General features: G+C 41.4%; 1 protein-coding gene across 2 annotated transcripts in view; it reads right to left on the reverse strand.

Moving 5' to 3' along the window:
• The window catches only part of LOC102213406 (zinc finger E-box-binding homeobox 1-like), a 72737-nt gene extending 61753 nt beyond the window's left edge, over positions 1-10984 (reverse strand). Inside the window, exon 1 of one of the 2 annotated variants that reach the window (XM_005740763.2) lies at positions 10713-10984. In XM_005740763.2, coding sequence (XP_005740820.1) covers positions 10713-10770 — 58 coding nt within the window. In that variant the 5' untranslated portion in view covers positions 10771-10984. Of the gene's footprint in view, positions 1-9165; positions 9448-10712 lie in introns of those variants that run through there. The other variant, XM_005740764.2, reaches the window with a different exon arrangement.
• Positions 10985-16005: the final 5021 nt, after the last annotated feature.

The raw sequence follows: 16005 nt of genomic DNA on the forward strand, positions 1-16005 counted from the left end.
CAGCTTCAGTACAAACGTGTTGCTTCTTGCCTACAGCCCATCAAAACCCGTGCGATCTTCTCACGCAGCAAGCCACCTCAATTACCGCAGCGTCACCTCCGGCTCCATCGGCCCTTCATCCTTCCAGTCTGGGAGTAATTCATGAGGGCTGTGTGGCCTCCATTAGCACTCCTCCGCAGGGACGGGACAGACTCTAAAGCACAGCATTCAGGGAGCACACAGGGGCCCCGCACTTTACCCTAACAGCTTCATCAACCCTCCATCCCTAGAGCCTCACACATACACACACAATCTCTGGAGGGCCCAATTAGCAGCCATCACCTGTAATTCAATAACAACACTCCCTTTCTTTCAGCCACTCCAGCTCTCTCTTTCTCTCGACTGTGAATTTGCTTGCATAATTTAAAAAGAACGGCGCTTAATGTTCTCCTGCATCAACAAACTAATCTAAATCTACAATGACAGTCTAATAGATTTGAATAGACTTTCAGATCGTGTGTGCAAGCGAGGTGCGTTCCACCTTCTGGTGTTCGCTTTCACAAGCTTCATACATCATCCTGCTGGCTCCACGGACAGCAAATCAAGCCCACGGGATACAGAACAGATGAGAGACAGAGTTCACAATCCACGTCTCTAATCAAATCCTCTGTTCTCTCCTAACTTATTCAGCTTCTATGCCTCCTATGTGGCAAGTGAAGGAAGGGAGTGAACCCCACAATAAAGAGTAGCTTAACCACAAAAACTACAGGCAACAGAACCAATGAAAGATGTGTCCTGCAAGCAACTTCTTTTGTCCCAACAACAGATCAAAAGACACAAAAAGAGACATTTTCATTCTGGATTTGAGAAGTCTAAACTGTCAAATGCATTTTTGTTACAAAAAGAAAACAAACATGAGTCTTTTAGTTTCCAATTAACTTTCTGTTGATCGAGCAGACATGTGTTATATCAATAAACCTAAAAACACCCATTTCGACAAGAAGACTCAAAATTATGAGTCAACACAGCAAGTGTTCAAGCAGCAGTGTGAAAGGTGAGAATAAATCGCTCAGCTTTGCCTCCAATCTCTTCTCCAATCTTTCTTCCAGTCCAAGCAGCAGCACAGCAGGACTGCTGGGACACTCCTCTGAGTCTCAGGAGTGTCTTTAATGAGTCGGGCCATTCCTAACCCACCTGTCCACTGCTCTTGATTTATGTCTCCTGAGACCAGAAGCGCTGCCAGGACGTCGCCCTCCTACTCCTACAGTTTTTTTTTTTTATATTGTTTTCTTTTTTTGGTTTGGATGGAAGTGGCTTACTATGAAGAATGAAAACAGAAATGGAATTAATCACAGTGACGTCAAACAGAAAGTAAAAAAATACTCACATTTGCTCTCAAATAAGCAAAGAAACACAAAGGGATGCACATTTCAGATGCAAGAAGTAAAGAAAATGGTGTCTGAAAGGTTACTGTCAGACAGAACTAAAAACTTTAAAGTCGTTTATTTTGCAGAATATATATTTTTCCACTTCTGGAGCGGAGATACATAATGCAAATCTGGCATTACAAAACCTGATTCATTGGTGTATGTCTAATGTTTAGTCAGCTGACCAGCTCATTACTCAAACAGTCACTACAGCTCAGCTTGCTGCTATGACTCAGTGGTAGTAAGAGTAGAAAAACTCTTTAGTTCTGTATTGTGTCAAATGTGGAGATCAGAAGTGAACTTAGGTTTTATTTTTGTAATGATTCCACTGCTGTGCACATTACTGCACTTTAGTTTATTCATTTCCACTTTTACTCTGCTCTCAGCTCTGCGTGCATTTTTTGCACCAGCCTCCCCACACCTGTCGCTTTTTGGTTTACCTTTGAGAAGTGTCCCAATTTTAAACAGTATATCAAAGCGAGTATAGCCTATCACAGGCAGGTGGCACTCCACTTCAGTGACCAGCACACGCAAAAATTACAAATCAGCTTGATCTCTACTGTACGGCGCCCTCGCCCTCGGATCGGCACTTTGCCTGGAGGCGGCGTTCACTGATTTCCTCTGTTCTCCTTTTCCGCCGGCAGAAGAAGAAAAGAGAATGGAGGATGGCAGGGTATGCAAATTGTACCACCGCCAAAGAAGAAGGAGAGGAGTTTCCCACCGGCTGAGTGCGAAACGAGTGCTCCCCCTCTCCCAGGACTTTGAATGGGACTCTTTCTTTTGAACACACTTGCCTGCACGCGCGCACACACACACACACAAACACAAACATAACCCACAAAATCTCACAAAAGAGTTAATGCATTCAATATCTGAGTGCATTAAAGCGCTCTTATAAATGAACACGTATGCATTATTTTAAGGCGGTGGTCAGCAGCAGCAGAAGATCGGCCTCCCTCCCACCGTACAGATTAAAGTCTTAGCTGCTAGGGGAACCTCTCGAATGCATGAATATTCAGGTGGCAGAAAGGGAACAAAAAAAGGCAACAGCAAAGCGTGTTAATTGTGAAAACGGGTTAGACCACCTGTAAGACGTTTGGCAGTTCCTCCGAGATTTTATGCACTGGTGGCGCTGGAGGTAATTTTCAGTTCTGGTTCCACATTTGGCTTTGTTTAGAGCGTAGGTGGCAGAGAGCAAACTTTGTATTCAAAACATCGATTTTTAACGGCGCTGTAAAGTCAGAAGGATTTGGCCTAACGATAATCTTATTTTAATATGACACGGCAGAAAATGAGCTTTCTGGTGCCTCTCAAAACATTTTGTTTTCTGGGAAGAATAATGACTACAGTCTTGCTTTTTTTCAGCAGCATGAAGCACAGGATGACTGAAAGGAATATAGAATCTGCTAAAGTAAATGCAGCTTTTACAGTAGCAACTAACAGAACAAAGGTATTATTTAGTGCTAATGCAGAAACGCCGTGGTGATGATGATGGACACCTACAAAACAACATGTTTTAATGGACAAAGACGTCATCACATTTTAAAGCGAGCTCTTTCAAAATGACATTAATAAACAGGCACAGTTTAGTTTTCACAGCCTTTTCTTTGACTACTTCCTTGTAATCTTCATGCAGAACAGAAAGAAATTAACACCGAAACTCTGAGCATCCTCATTCTGGTCACCGCTGCACAGTTTCTCTCAGCATACGGCATCTTGTACTGTACCTTCTGCTATAACACAGCTTGAGGGCTGCTCCACTGACCTCTGACCTCGCCGTGAAGGACACAGAATTTGCCTGCATCTTTTTTTTTTTTATCTTTATTTAGACAACTCTGCTCTTTGCAGCCTGAATGACACAATTAGTTGCTCTCAGTTTCATGTTAAATCAGAGGGCGCCGCACCATTTCCTTTTCACCTTGACTAAAAATAAGTCTCACGTTGAGTGTTCACGAGCTGCAGGGGCAAAGCGCTCACACCTGCATGACAACAGGCACGGCTGGGCTGGGTCATGTTTTTAGTCATCTGTCAAGCCAGCACAGCTAATAAGTTGATTGTGATTGTTGCTGCTATATTGGGTTTACCTCAGAGCCTTCACACATGTACAGTAAGGCAACATGAATGCGACGCATCAAAAGAAGCTGCTACAAAAGAAAATGTTTCTTATGTTGATCACACACAAATGTAGAGGATGAGGTAATAACGTCCGCTGAAAGGTGGAGAAGCTGCTCTGCTTTTCGATAAGGTCGTGGTGCACTACTTCAACAGATTTCTGTGTTGACTTTACAAATCTAAGTGGAGCACATGAGTCACTGCTGGATATCTATCAAAAAGGACTCGTGTTTTATTAACCTGATCACGGATAGACAGCATTAAAAACTATCAGCTTTCCAATACTCCCTGTTTGGGCCATTCGTTCAAATATAGTATCTGATCAGCTTTTTAATGTGCATAAAACATGAATACAACCAAAGCAATAAATGTAACAGTGACTTGAAATGAAGAAAACTGACAGTATAGCTATCAAATACCTGACTGTGTTACCGTTTTTGTTGTTGTTTGATTGTTTTATATTTACCAATTCATAGAAAGAGCTACGTTCAGCAGCTCTCTTGTTCAGAAAGGTTCACCAAAGATGGTAACCCCACATGATTTGGCAGCTTTTAGTCCCGACGTCCTTCATGATGTGATTTGTGTTTCCTCCTGCTGACTGTGATAAACTCATCGACGTATTCACATTTAACTTTGATGTTTACATTTGTTACCAACAGATACACCATACAAACTTCAACCTAATGAACTGTCTGACTCTTTTATCTGATTTAAAGCTAGCACTACAGAAACACTGTACAATTCAGAAAGCTTAAAAGCTTAAACAGCCATTCAAATCTAATGCACACGCCTCGATTAGGCCACAATGAGTCGGCTGCCTTCACTTTCCGTGCCTGATCTGTCAAGGTGCCTTTATCAGCACACGTCATCTAATTGAAGCAACAGCATTCAGCGGGAACCGCTGATGTTCCCTCACAGGCACTTTGTTAATGCATGTAAATCCAAACAAGCAAGTCTGTGTTGTCATGCAAAGCCTGGAGGAAAGTAGCAGCTTCCCACCTTGATGCTAACATCCCCACAATACACAATGCACACACACACAGAGCTCAATTAGTCACAGCAGCAGCATCAGTTAGCCCTGATGCACCTCCCCCTCTGGACCATAAAAAGCGATAGGGAGGGGCTAAAGCTGAGCGGCTAAAGACATCCTGTAGTGCTTTGTCATTCCATAGCCCCATTTGTGCAAAGGAAACACACACACACACACACACACAGCTTCAGGCTTTTTAGCACAAGGAGAAAGTAACTTCAATGATCACTGGCCATAGATCAATTAACAGCTAATGTTGACCACAACCACTTCTAATACCAGTCAGACCACTTCCCTCTGAAGCGCTCATCTCCCTCACAAACAGCAGAGGCGGCTGTGCGAGTAAGTGTTCACATAACACTCAAGTAATATTAAAAATAATAGCCTTACATGCAACAACTGCATTGGCTAGAGCATGTGCAGATAAAAATACAGGGTTGCATTACAGAAACAACTTGGATTTTGTGTAATTCCATTTGCTAAATGCAATTATAAGCCATTATAACGTCAATCATTTGATACCCAGCTAATCTAATGAGTGGAACAGCCAGTGTTAGCTTGCAAATAAATGTTCAGCATTACCTCTGAGGCCTCACATGACTCTGTGGGACTGTGTGAAAGACAGCTGCAACTGGAGCACCTGAGGGTGACCTCAAGAATATAGTTCAGACATAAAGATAAAAGAGACCTATTAAACAGGCTGCCACTTTTATATGCAACCCATCTTCCCGTAACGAAAGTATGTGTGCAGCTTTTCTGTGTTGCTTTGCACCAAAAATACAGTCCTGCACAGTGAAATATCAAGCAGTGATTTCAGATAATAAGCTCAATTAAATAGCAGCTATGGTCCTTTCACAATCAGGCGAAGCTTGGTGGCACAACATGCAAGACATTAACAGTGCAATACGGCAACTAGAGAGGAGTGCACATAAATACGAGGGAGAAGGAAAATGCCATTCATCCACACATCAAACAACAGCAGCCTGATCAAAGAGGCCCAGCATTCACTGATTCACACCAAGAAATGTCTGTTTTGTTGACCTGATATTAAAGAGCAGTCACTGAGAAGAGTCACTGAAAGCTGTCTGTCACTGCAGCAGCATTGATTCTACTGGCAATGCTGCATGTCATTTCTCCAAATGCACATCTGCCAGTTAAATATTGATTATGACTAAGAATATTTGCATTAGCACAACATCAATTCTAGAGGTACAGCTGAAATCAAAATGGCAACCTAAACAAAAACAACCCCATCAGCAATCACTCCGAGAACAACTCTCACTTCCAGAGTACAGACGGTGGTGACGGCAGAGTCCTGGCTTGCTTTTACGTACAGTATGAGTATCCAAGCCTGGGAGTAGGCCGCTGTGTTTATCCTGTCAAGGTATGTTAACACCAGGCTGCATTCCTGTAGTCCCTAAATTGCAGTGTTAGATTACAGCCCAGCTGAGAGTGCAGCACTTTAAAGGCACTGGATGATGAAGCCGTGACCAAAGCAGCGGCAGCAACAGGCAGGGCACATGGAGGGCACACACCTGCCATTTACAGTTGTACTGCAGACAGTTAGCATGGCAAAAACAACTTCACACTTTAGCTTGAGCTCTTTTTCCTGCCAGACATCTGTATTATATACTTCAAAAATAGTATATTTGTTTTATGTGCACTAAATGTACAGATTAACTTCATCTTGGAAAAAAATGAGGGTTACTGGAGGTCTTTGCTTGGCTTTTGCATCGACATGTTCACAGGAAAATCATTTATGTTGAGAGCCAGAGGAAGGCAAGCTCTCTGCCAGCTATCATTAAAACCAGACAGGTTGGGTTTAGTTTGTTTAGATAGGCGAGAACAATGCTATTTGAAGTTGGGTGGCACAATATCACAGCACAGAGACAAGTGGAAATGAGACCCAGTGCTCTTTCAAGAAAACTGCCATGTGGCTTGTTATTAATGGATAAAGGCACAACTCCAGAAAATGACAAAAACCAGACGTGAAGATGTTAAACCTGACATTCTGTGCTGCTCATACATAAATAATATGAGTCAAAGACAAATCAAATTATGTAGTTTTTTTATCTTTTGGTTCCTAACTAGCTCCAGAGGAGGCACTGCAGCAAAGACCACAGTCAATGATTAGCTTAAATTACAAGGTCTGGAAGCAGATCGCTATCATCGCCAACTTGACTTCTATCAGTGACAGATTACCTGCTCCATCTGATAACGATCTGCTAATGTTTTTGTTAAGCGCTCTGGTTCAGTAAAACCTAATTGTCCAAAGTAAAGAAATGCAAAAAATCAAACTGGAGATTTCGAGCAAGAGGAAGACAAATGAAGTCATAAATGGGTCCTTAGAACATAAACAAAGCAGATATTAGGCTAATAATGTACAATACAGCTATCAGTGATTTCAGTCATTCTTCTAACGTGTAACTGTAAAATGTGCTATGATTCATTATAAAAACTTAATTAAAGGGAACAAGGCAGACTGGACCCAGGCAAATGTGAGTTGTTAGGAGCAGAGCTATAAACAATTACCTGATTGTTCTACTGACAGAAGATTAATTGAAGAACCATTCTCATATTCTTTTAGTTGATTAGGTAATATTATTAATAAAAAAGTAAACAGCCTCTATTTCCAGCATCTGAAATGACTGCTATTGCTTTTTAAGCTTAATCTAGGTTCTCTCTCTACTGTTTGTGGAGCACAGCAATAGGGCTGCAGTAGTATAGAGACTGTGTGCTTTACCAAAAATTGACAGATTGTTATTATTTTTTAAGCATTTGCTGATCTACAGCGTTTAAAAAAAAATTAACAAGCTAGTGATGGGATTGGAAAGCTGTAGCAAATTTTTTAATGCGTCAGAAACACACACAAACTTACAGCTTACTGCTTTTCTGGCAGTTTATTGCAAAACAGAGACATCAAACTTGTGGCAGTGGAGCTTTGGTACACCTGAGTCACACACAATGCTCTGTCCTACTCTGATTCTGCACTAGAATCAGACTAAGTGATAACAAAGCAGTTGCACGGATGCTAAAAATCTACTTGTCTTCCCAAACATAAAGTAGACCGGGACTTAATAAAGCAATCAGAACCCAATCGATCAAATAAATACAGCTGATGATGTAAGTGACATCTAATGGACATTCATAACAGACAGAATCTGACAGGTGTATCATCTCCTTGCTTCCTCAAAAACCTATACATACATATTTGACCGATCAAAAACGTGCTTCTGTTTTCATTCTTACCTGATGCAATAACTGTAGAAGGCCACATATATGTCTGATATGTACACAACATAAAAAAAAAACATAAACCACTGCAATTCTACAAAGTCAGCAACTTGAAAATGTTATCTGGGGATTAATGAAATTATAATAAGCATCTTTGGTAAATATGTGATAATTTATAGGGAAAATATACAAACATTTAATCACAAAATGAATCAGCATATACCTAATTAAGATGTCATCCTCCTTAATGAGTAAAATCTAAAAGGTGAAATCTAGCTAAAATTACCTAAGCAACCTGAGTTATCACCTGCAAGACCAAGGATGAGGAAGTAATCCAGCTTTATTTAATTATAAAGGGTCCATTTATATATCAGGTAAGGTGAGCATTTTAACGTGACAAAGAAAGAAGCTTTTCAGGGACTTTAGTTGATTAAATCAGCAGCTGGTTGCCACATCACGGTGACGACGACTGGTTGGAGGTCATGGTACATTAGCACAGGCTAATATTTGGTACATCAGCTCTTTTAAAAATCGAAGAGGTAGCTGAGGACAAACATCGTGTGTGCCACCTGGATCAAAAGGTAACAGGAAACGAAAAAGAAAACACACACGTGTAAAGAGGAAGGGTGGAAACGAACCGAAAGGCAGAAGGCGGATGAGTTTCACCTGCAGCACATGAAAGCGCTGCGCACTGAATCACAACACCTTTTGCCATCTTGATTGTGCGCCCCATTACACGGACCGGGATGCGCTCCTTTCCCGTTACAGGCTCGTTTCACCTCAAATTTTAGAGGATGTACAGAAATGAGGAGCTAAGAAGCATTCCCATCAAGAAACCGTGGCTTAAACGCCGAGATCGCCACGAGAAAATCGGTGAAAATACACCTTTATAGGTGTTGCATCACCTTGCGTACCTGGCTGTCTCCGGTCCAGAAAAAAAGCAGCAACCCCGCCTTCACTGCAGTAATGGTACTGACCGCCATTCCCTTCCGCACACTGCTCGGGAAATTGTATAACGAACTATCAGCACAATGGATGGACACGGGAGGTTTGACGGTGAGCCACATAATCAACACTGTTATCGCACATGGTGAGGAATAGGGGAAGAATAGCCACCTTATGCCCCGCTCATTTTCCAGAGCAGACACACACACGGAGAGCTGTGGGGGTGCACTCGAACAAACGAGGCAACCGGTCCCACAAAAAATACATAAAAGGGGGATAGATCATGTTCAAGTGGGTCAGAAAAACGTGTCGATGACATAAACACCGCCAGAATAAAGAGGGGTTGTTTAAAAAAGGGGAGACGAGCAACCATTCGAAGCTGGCACGGTGCACACGGTGAGAAGTACCAGAAATAAATATTTAAATAATCACGTCTACCTGCACAAGTTGACATTTGGAGCGGTTTTTCTGGCTCCTCACGACACGCAGAGCTTTTAGGAAACGGCGAGCAGATCCTGTTCCGTGAACGGTCGAGAGCCGCAGGTGTTATTTGTGTTTATTTATAGGCCATTGGTCAGCCCCGTTATCCGCGTTCAGGTAAACATGATGATGATGATGGTGATGATGATGATGGCTCCCGTGTAGACGCGCAGAGTCACCGTCGTGTCGTCAGCAGGAGGGGGAAAAAGGTGCTTTCCAGCCCCTCGGCTCACAGACACACCATGCCTCATAACGGTACCCAAAAATATATATATTTATGGGTTTACTTTTTTTATTGGTGGATGCAACGAAAGAGGGGGAGAGTACAGGTAAGGAACTGGCCAATGAGGGAGTCCGGATGTAGGTGGGTGTAATAACGTTAAATTTAGACAGTCCTTTGGAGCCAAACTCTATTTACACTTTCTTTACTTCGTAAAAAGAATGAGATCGTTTTCATAATGAGATATGTGAGATAAATCCCCGCGATCCTGTATAAACACCACTAAGCAGCTAACCGGTAATTACGTATTATTTCCTTTTAATACATAAAAAGCAGCAAAAACAATATATATTTCCAGTATTGTGGCGTGTAAACAAACCCGAATTTACCAGTAAAAGAAGCAAAAGTCGAAAACGTGTAATTGAAGCAATCTGCGAGGGAATCGAGAAAAAGCACGCCGAATAAGGAGAAAATGCTAAATGAATAAAGGTACGCTGGTTCAAACGGAGACTAAATGCATGCACGCGTGAAAATAAACTCGCGAAACCTACCTACTTCTGCAGAGTAAACTACAATATACATGCTTACCTTAAGTACGACAGCATGTGTACTTGCAGTTGGAGCAGGGAGGGGTAAAGTGGACTTGAAATAAACATCCCATGTCTTTGCCATCACCGGAGCAGCACAAAAATAAATAAATAAATAAATAAGTCCACCACAACAGCGTGATCCACCATCCGGCCATCAAAACAACACCCATAAAGTAAAGTTATCTTCAACAGAGAGCGACCACCAGCTCCGTCAGGGGGGCCGAGCAAGCAGCAAGTTAGCATGAAACTAACTAACACCGCAACAACCTCGCCCTAAAAGCTCACACTCTCAACTACAAGCTGCGCTCAGCGGGCCACGTTGTTATGCGAAAGCCCCGCAACCTGCCGCCAAGTGCTGCCGTCGTTACAAAACTGACCCAAAAAAAAAGAAAAGTGGAAAAAACAAAGAGCAAAGTGGAAAATGCAAACAAGTCTAAAAGCGCTCCTCGGGTAATTCTAGCAGGCAGATAACGGTTCACTCAGTCGGGTTTGCCCCATGCACCGCTAGGCGGAGAGAGAGAAGCCAGCCAGGTATAACGGTACACCACCACATTGGGATATGAACGCACTAATACGGACCAAAACTCCCTGAAATGTGCTCCAACTAACTTCCAAAAGTCCCCAGAAGAGGTGGACAGCTCATCGACAGCCCGCCTGCCTCGACCAGCAGCGGTTACGGCGGAGTTTGGACTTACCGCTGCTCCTCCTCGGGTTCGCCTGTTTTCTGCGCTTACACCTGGGGCCATCCGCCATGATCCTCTCGCTGAGTCTGAAACGCAGCGGCTCGCAAGTCACCTCCCTCCCTCCTCCTCCTCCTGTCTCTCCCGCCTCCCCCCACCTCCTCTCTTCCTCACCCCTCCCATCCACTTTACGACATCACCTTCTTCCTCGCAGAAACACCTGGTTTGCGACAGACTGCCCGCTTTTACGGCATCACCTTCTCAAACACCTCAGCACATGGCCCCTCCTACTGGCCGCACATGGGCGAGCTGGGAGCTCAGCTGCTGCTGCTGCTAACACTGCTGCTGTGTCAGAGTGGGTCCTGCTCGCACGCTGGCTGTGCCACCCACAGCCAGCCACTCTGCTGAGTGGGAGATTGAAAAGTGTAGCAGTAAGGTGTTTCTCTGCAGGTGGAAAAGTAGAAACGTGGCGACACAGAAGAGCTAAGGGGGGTGTCAATAAGTCACTGATAAGAAGTGCTGGAGGAACACTGGGAAACATACAAGTCAAAGCCATGAACTAATTGATTAATTAAGAAGTCAGCTGGGTTTCAGTTTTCACACTTTATCAGCAAAGTGGCACATTTGTTGTTGATTAGTTACAATTGATAGTTACACTGGAGTAGGTGATAATAGAAATACTCAAGTTCAAATTAGTACTCAAAGTTCCTGAGTGTTTCAAATTCAGCTTTAGTAGTCAGTGTTATCAGAGACACACAGAAGCCATAATTTACTGTATATTACATTGTTGTGTCATTATAAATAGTCTACAGTGTTGTTGAGGTGAAGCTAATTTACCTTTTTAATTTTAACTGTAACAGTGTAGTTTGCGTGTGTGTTTTTAAAGCGTGTTCTTAAAGTCCTTAAATAGATGTGATGTGGTTGAAGTGTGATGTATAAAGTAGCCGAGTGGTAAATATTGTACTTTTTAGCTCATTGCATGTCCTTGATACCTGTACTTACACTGCAGATTTAGATAATAAAGCAAACTATAGTCTAATCAATAAATGAAGCATGTTGTAAGTGCATGTGTTATATGTTAGAATATAGTAGACTGAGACTTTTTCAGTAATGTCATTTGCATGTGCATATTTATATAGAAAACAGTAATGTGCTGTGGGATGATGGGAAATAAGTGCAATAAAACATTGAAATATCTGCAAACATACATTGGAATACAGTATATAAGATGAAAACTGAGTTTTTACAATTCTAACAAGCACCTTTATTCTTCAGTGGTGCCTGAACTTTCACAGCTAAGCTTTCTTGTAATTTCCTAAAGTGGTCTTTAAAATCAGTTCTTCAGGGTTCTTGAAGGACATCCAGTTCTTCTCTGTCGGCTGCCTTTTGTTTCATTCTGTGCTTCTGTAATATTGAGATTCAGGATAGTGTTCCACTGTGTATTTTTCTATCCAGGTATACTTTTAGTGCATTGACAGTGTGTTTGGGATTATTTTCATGCTGAAATTGCTGTTTTATGGTATTGCAGAGCATTTCTCATGATGCTTCAGAGAAAAGTAGATGGATCAAATGAAGGACCAGATTTAACTCTGAGGTTCCATGTGAGGTCTTTGCTGTATTTTTCATCTTTTTTCAGATTTTCAAATGAAGACAACTTTCAGATACTGTTCATCTGCTATGGGTATTGTTTAGACTTTCAATTTTTCTTATGCCTTCCAGTTGTGCAATTTCTAATGATTTTTTTAAGGACAAACTTCTTACCATGTCGGGATATGCCAATTTTTCCATTGATAGCTCTCTGGAAATCACCTTGTTGCTGTAGGTATACTATTTTATGTCTGCCAAACTGTGTTATCGTTGACATTTCTTTACATTCAACTACATGAAACGGGGACAAGTCTGATAATAAAAAAATTGCTAAAGATAGAATTTAAAATTGGCTATTTGCTATATTTTCTGTTATTTGTAGACACTACACTGATTCATCCCACAGGTTAAGTGCTTTACATACAAAAACAGAGATTCCTCTGAAAACAGTCAGGTGCAAGGACTGAACTAAAAATGGCAGCCGATGAGGAAAGAAAAACTATTCTAGTGAGCTTTTGTTCAAGACCACCTAAAAATAGAAGGATAGAAAAGACTGGCTGCATGGTAACAAAATATAAAAAATGAGGGAATATATTTTTATTTTGATATTTTGATTATTTGACTTTGGGATGAACACATAACTATTAGGCAAAGGTTTATTTATTTATTGTATTTATTTAGTACTACTACTAAGGAAAGCATAGGCCAGCAAAGTTAATCTGATCTCAGTGCCAGCCCATATCAGTGAATTAATCATCTCATACCCTTCTACACAAAGTCACAAAGGACCTGCCAATTAACCTGCTTCACCAGGCTTGCAGTTGCTATGCACCTGCAAGCCCCTTTGCAACCCACCAAGCTTCACTCCAAATGTTTAATGTAGATTTAAAATGTCCCTAACAAATAAAAATAATAATAGTTTTTTGAATATTATTCTTGAAAGACAGATGATTATCACCTAAAGGCAGCAAGCTAATACCTCATAGGAAGAAGCACTCTTGCACTTTGATTTAATCTCTTCTGATTTTCTTGCTCCTGTCAGCCTATGACAAGTGCATGAAGAGAGGCGAAGGGAGGACACTCATGGGGTTTTACTCCGTTGCATCACCTCTTGTGACCACTTCTTGTATCTTATTTATATAAACTCAAATACACTTCCATATTTATTTACACTAAAAGAAGACTCTCCTCTCACTGTCTTGTGTGTCTGTGGAAATGACAGACCCGACACCAACAGTATTTACAGTTGTACACGCTTTTTTTGCTCTGTTTTTCACTGTGCAACTTTCCAGCTGCCCTGTTTGTAGCACACACACTCTTGTCCACCTCAGGTCCCGGCACATCTTTTATAGAAGAGCCATGATCAGTTGATGGAGCTCAGGTGTGTGTCAGCCTCCTCTGACACCGCACCCTGAACCCACTGCTCCAGCCCTCCCCTGCAGCTGAGCCACAAACCACACCCTGGCACAGTGTCATAGTAATCTTCTTTCAAGACATGTAGAGTAAAATACTATGTAAACCTGACCCAAATTAATGTGCTTGTTATTTATTTATTTAATTAATTATAGCATCTTATAGTTAAAAACAACTAGTTATTAAAATCAAAACCTGTCAGCTAAGAAAAAGAAATATTATGGCTGAATGCAAGTAGAGCAAGGTTTTCCTCTGCAGAGACAGAAGTTCATAGACAGTTTGCAGCAGGTCAGAGGAATGACCTTTAAGGTCCACTCGAGCTATTCTTGTACCTGGTGACGATCAGGTTTCCAGTCCATACATACCAGGTGCTGCTGAACACCGAGACTTTCTCAACTAGTCAGGTTCCTCTGGATGTACCGACAGCGTGTGAAGAACGGTGGATCAAGTTAGACTGAAGGAGAATAACAGGGAAACAGCGATTACAAACAATATTTAAACACGAGAACAATCAAAACAGAACAATACAGAGTTGATATGCAGTTGCAACAGACCACAGTTACTTGATAGTCTGAAGTCTTAACCTTCAGTGCTCACAGCAACATCTTCTATGTGCTATAATAAAGTAGAATCTTTGCTTGTTTGTTTGTTTTAATGAAGGTTTCTTGTAAATTAGTTGCCTGAAGATAAGGAAAGGATTTCCATTTCCATAAACTTATTTTATTTTAATTTGGCCTGATATGTTTGTAAATGTCGAGATTTTGCCCTGAATGCAAAATACAATTCAGTACTTGACAACCCTGCAGCAGATAAAGAGGCAGGGCTATTATAGTGGTCGAGAATGACTGCAGAGTATGAAAGTCATACTTTTTCATCTGTTAAATAACTCAATTTGCTGCTATGTCTGTATTTGTTTGATGAACCACTACTTAAAGCATCACTTGAGTAAAATATGAAAAGCTGTATTGTAAAGACTGTAGAAAAGTGTTCAGGTGTGCCCCGGGGTCCTTGTGTAAAAATAAACCTCCTCAGATTACATAAGCAAAATTCAGTGCAATAATGAAGACTTGTGTATTAGTGGAACGTATTTAGTGTTGGAAATCTCACGTGACTACAAATCCCCTTTTAAAGTGCCCCTTTCTGTCATGCACTGCATATTTTTACTAGATGGGTGCGTAATACATTTTACTTTTTTTATTGTTTGTCAGAACGTGTAGGATTGAGTTTGTGATTGCAAATTTGTGATCAGTCTTTGTATCATTTCCTTTTGTTCATTTTACAGACTAAACGTGTCTCAATAGCTTTAGTTTCCTGCTGAAGTGCCTTAATCTCCTCAAACTGGAAATTAAGCAACTACCAGTGAAATTGGGAGGCAATATGAGCCTTTGGACAGTGGACAGTGTGACTAGTCATAGTGGGAAAACCACACTAGCAGCATTAACAATGGATGGGGTCAATCTGAGTGTTCCAGTAAAGCATATTAGTATAACCATGAGCTAAAAACTCAGAAGCACCTAAAGGAAAATGTAGTTTTTACATGTTTTACTGTTGTGTATCAAAATGTCTGCATTACATCAGTTTTGCTGTCATAACCCTGAACAATACATCATAATAGACTCTGTATAAAAGATGGAAGTAGCCACCATCACATCAGTTTTCTCGAGTGAAGCCTCAATTTAATGGCACTTGTCATATTGGGTTTTTGTAAAGCCAGAAGTCACTACACTTAGAGTAGATGGTAAAATGCTAAGGTATGAGATAATGGAAGCTGCATAAAGTATACAAGTGCCATAAATGGACACACACGCCTGCTAATTTTTGAAGTAACAGACCAATTGCATGCTATGTTATATCTTTCCACAAAACTGATGGTAGACATAATATTTGTCTTAGACTTCCATGCTCCAAAATGCACCAAGAGAACAGGGTAAAAAGATCCATTCCAGTGTATGTAATTAGCAGAGGTGAAGCTCGGCAGACAACAATCAGCCACAGACACCAATATCAGCATGCGCTGTATGTCAAAGAAAGTGACCATGTCTCTGATTTAAGCCTTAATATTATCCAAATGGATTTGTAATAATTAAAAAACAGTATACTTGTGCCTTTCAAACATTTTAGATTCATGGCCAAAGATATGTGTAGGAAGATTAGCAGGCAGGGGATAGCTCAGTAGGTAGAGTGGTCGCCCCATGATCGGAAGGTTGGGGGTTCGAATCCACTGAACGGCTACCCTGAGATACCCCTGAGCAAGGTACCGTCCCTACACACTGCTTCTCAGGCGCCTGCTTAGTGGCTGTCCACTGCT

This window comes from Pundamilia nyererei, unplaced genomic scaffold (assembly GCF_000239375.1).
Source record: "Pundamilia nyererei isolate P.nyererei 1_Seehausen unplaced genomic scaffold, PunNye1.0 scaffold00103, whole genome shotgun sequence".
NCBI classification, from domain to species: Eukaryota; Metazoa; Chordata; class Actinopteri; order Cichliformes; family Cichlidae; genus Pundamilia; species Pundamilia nyererei.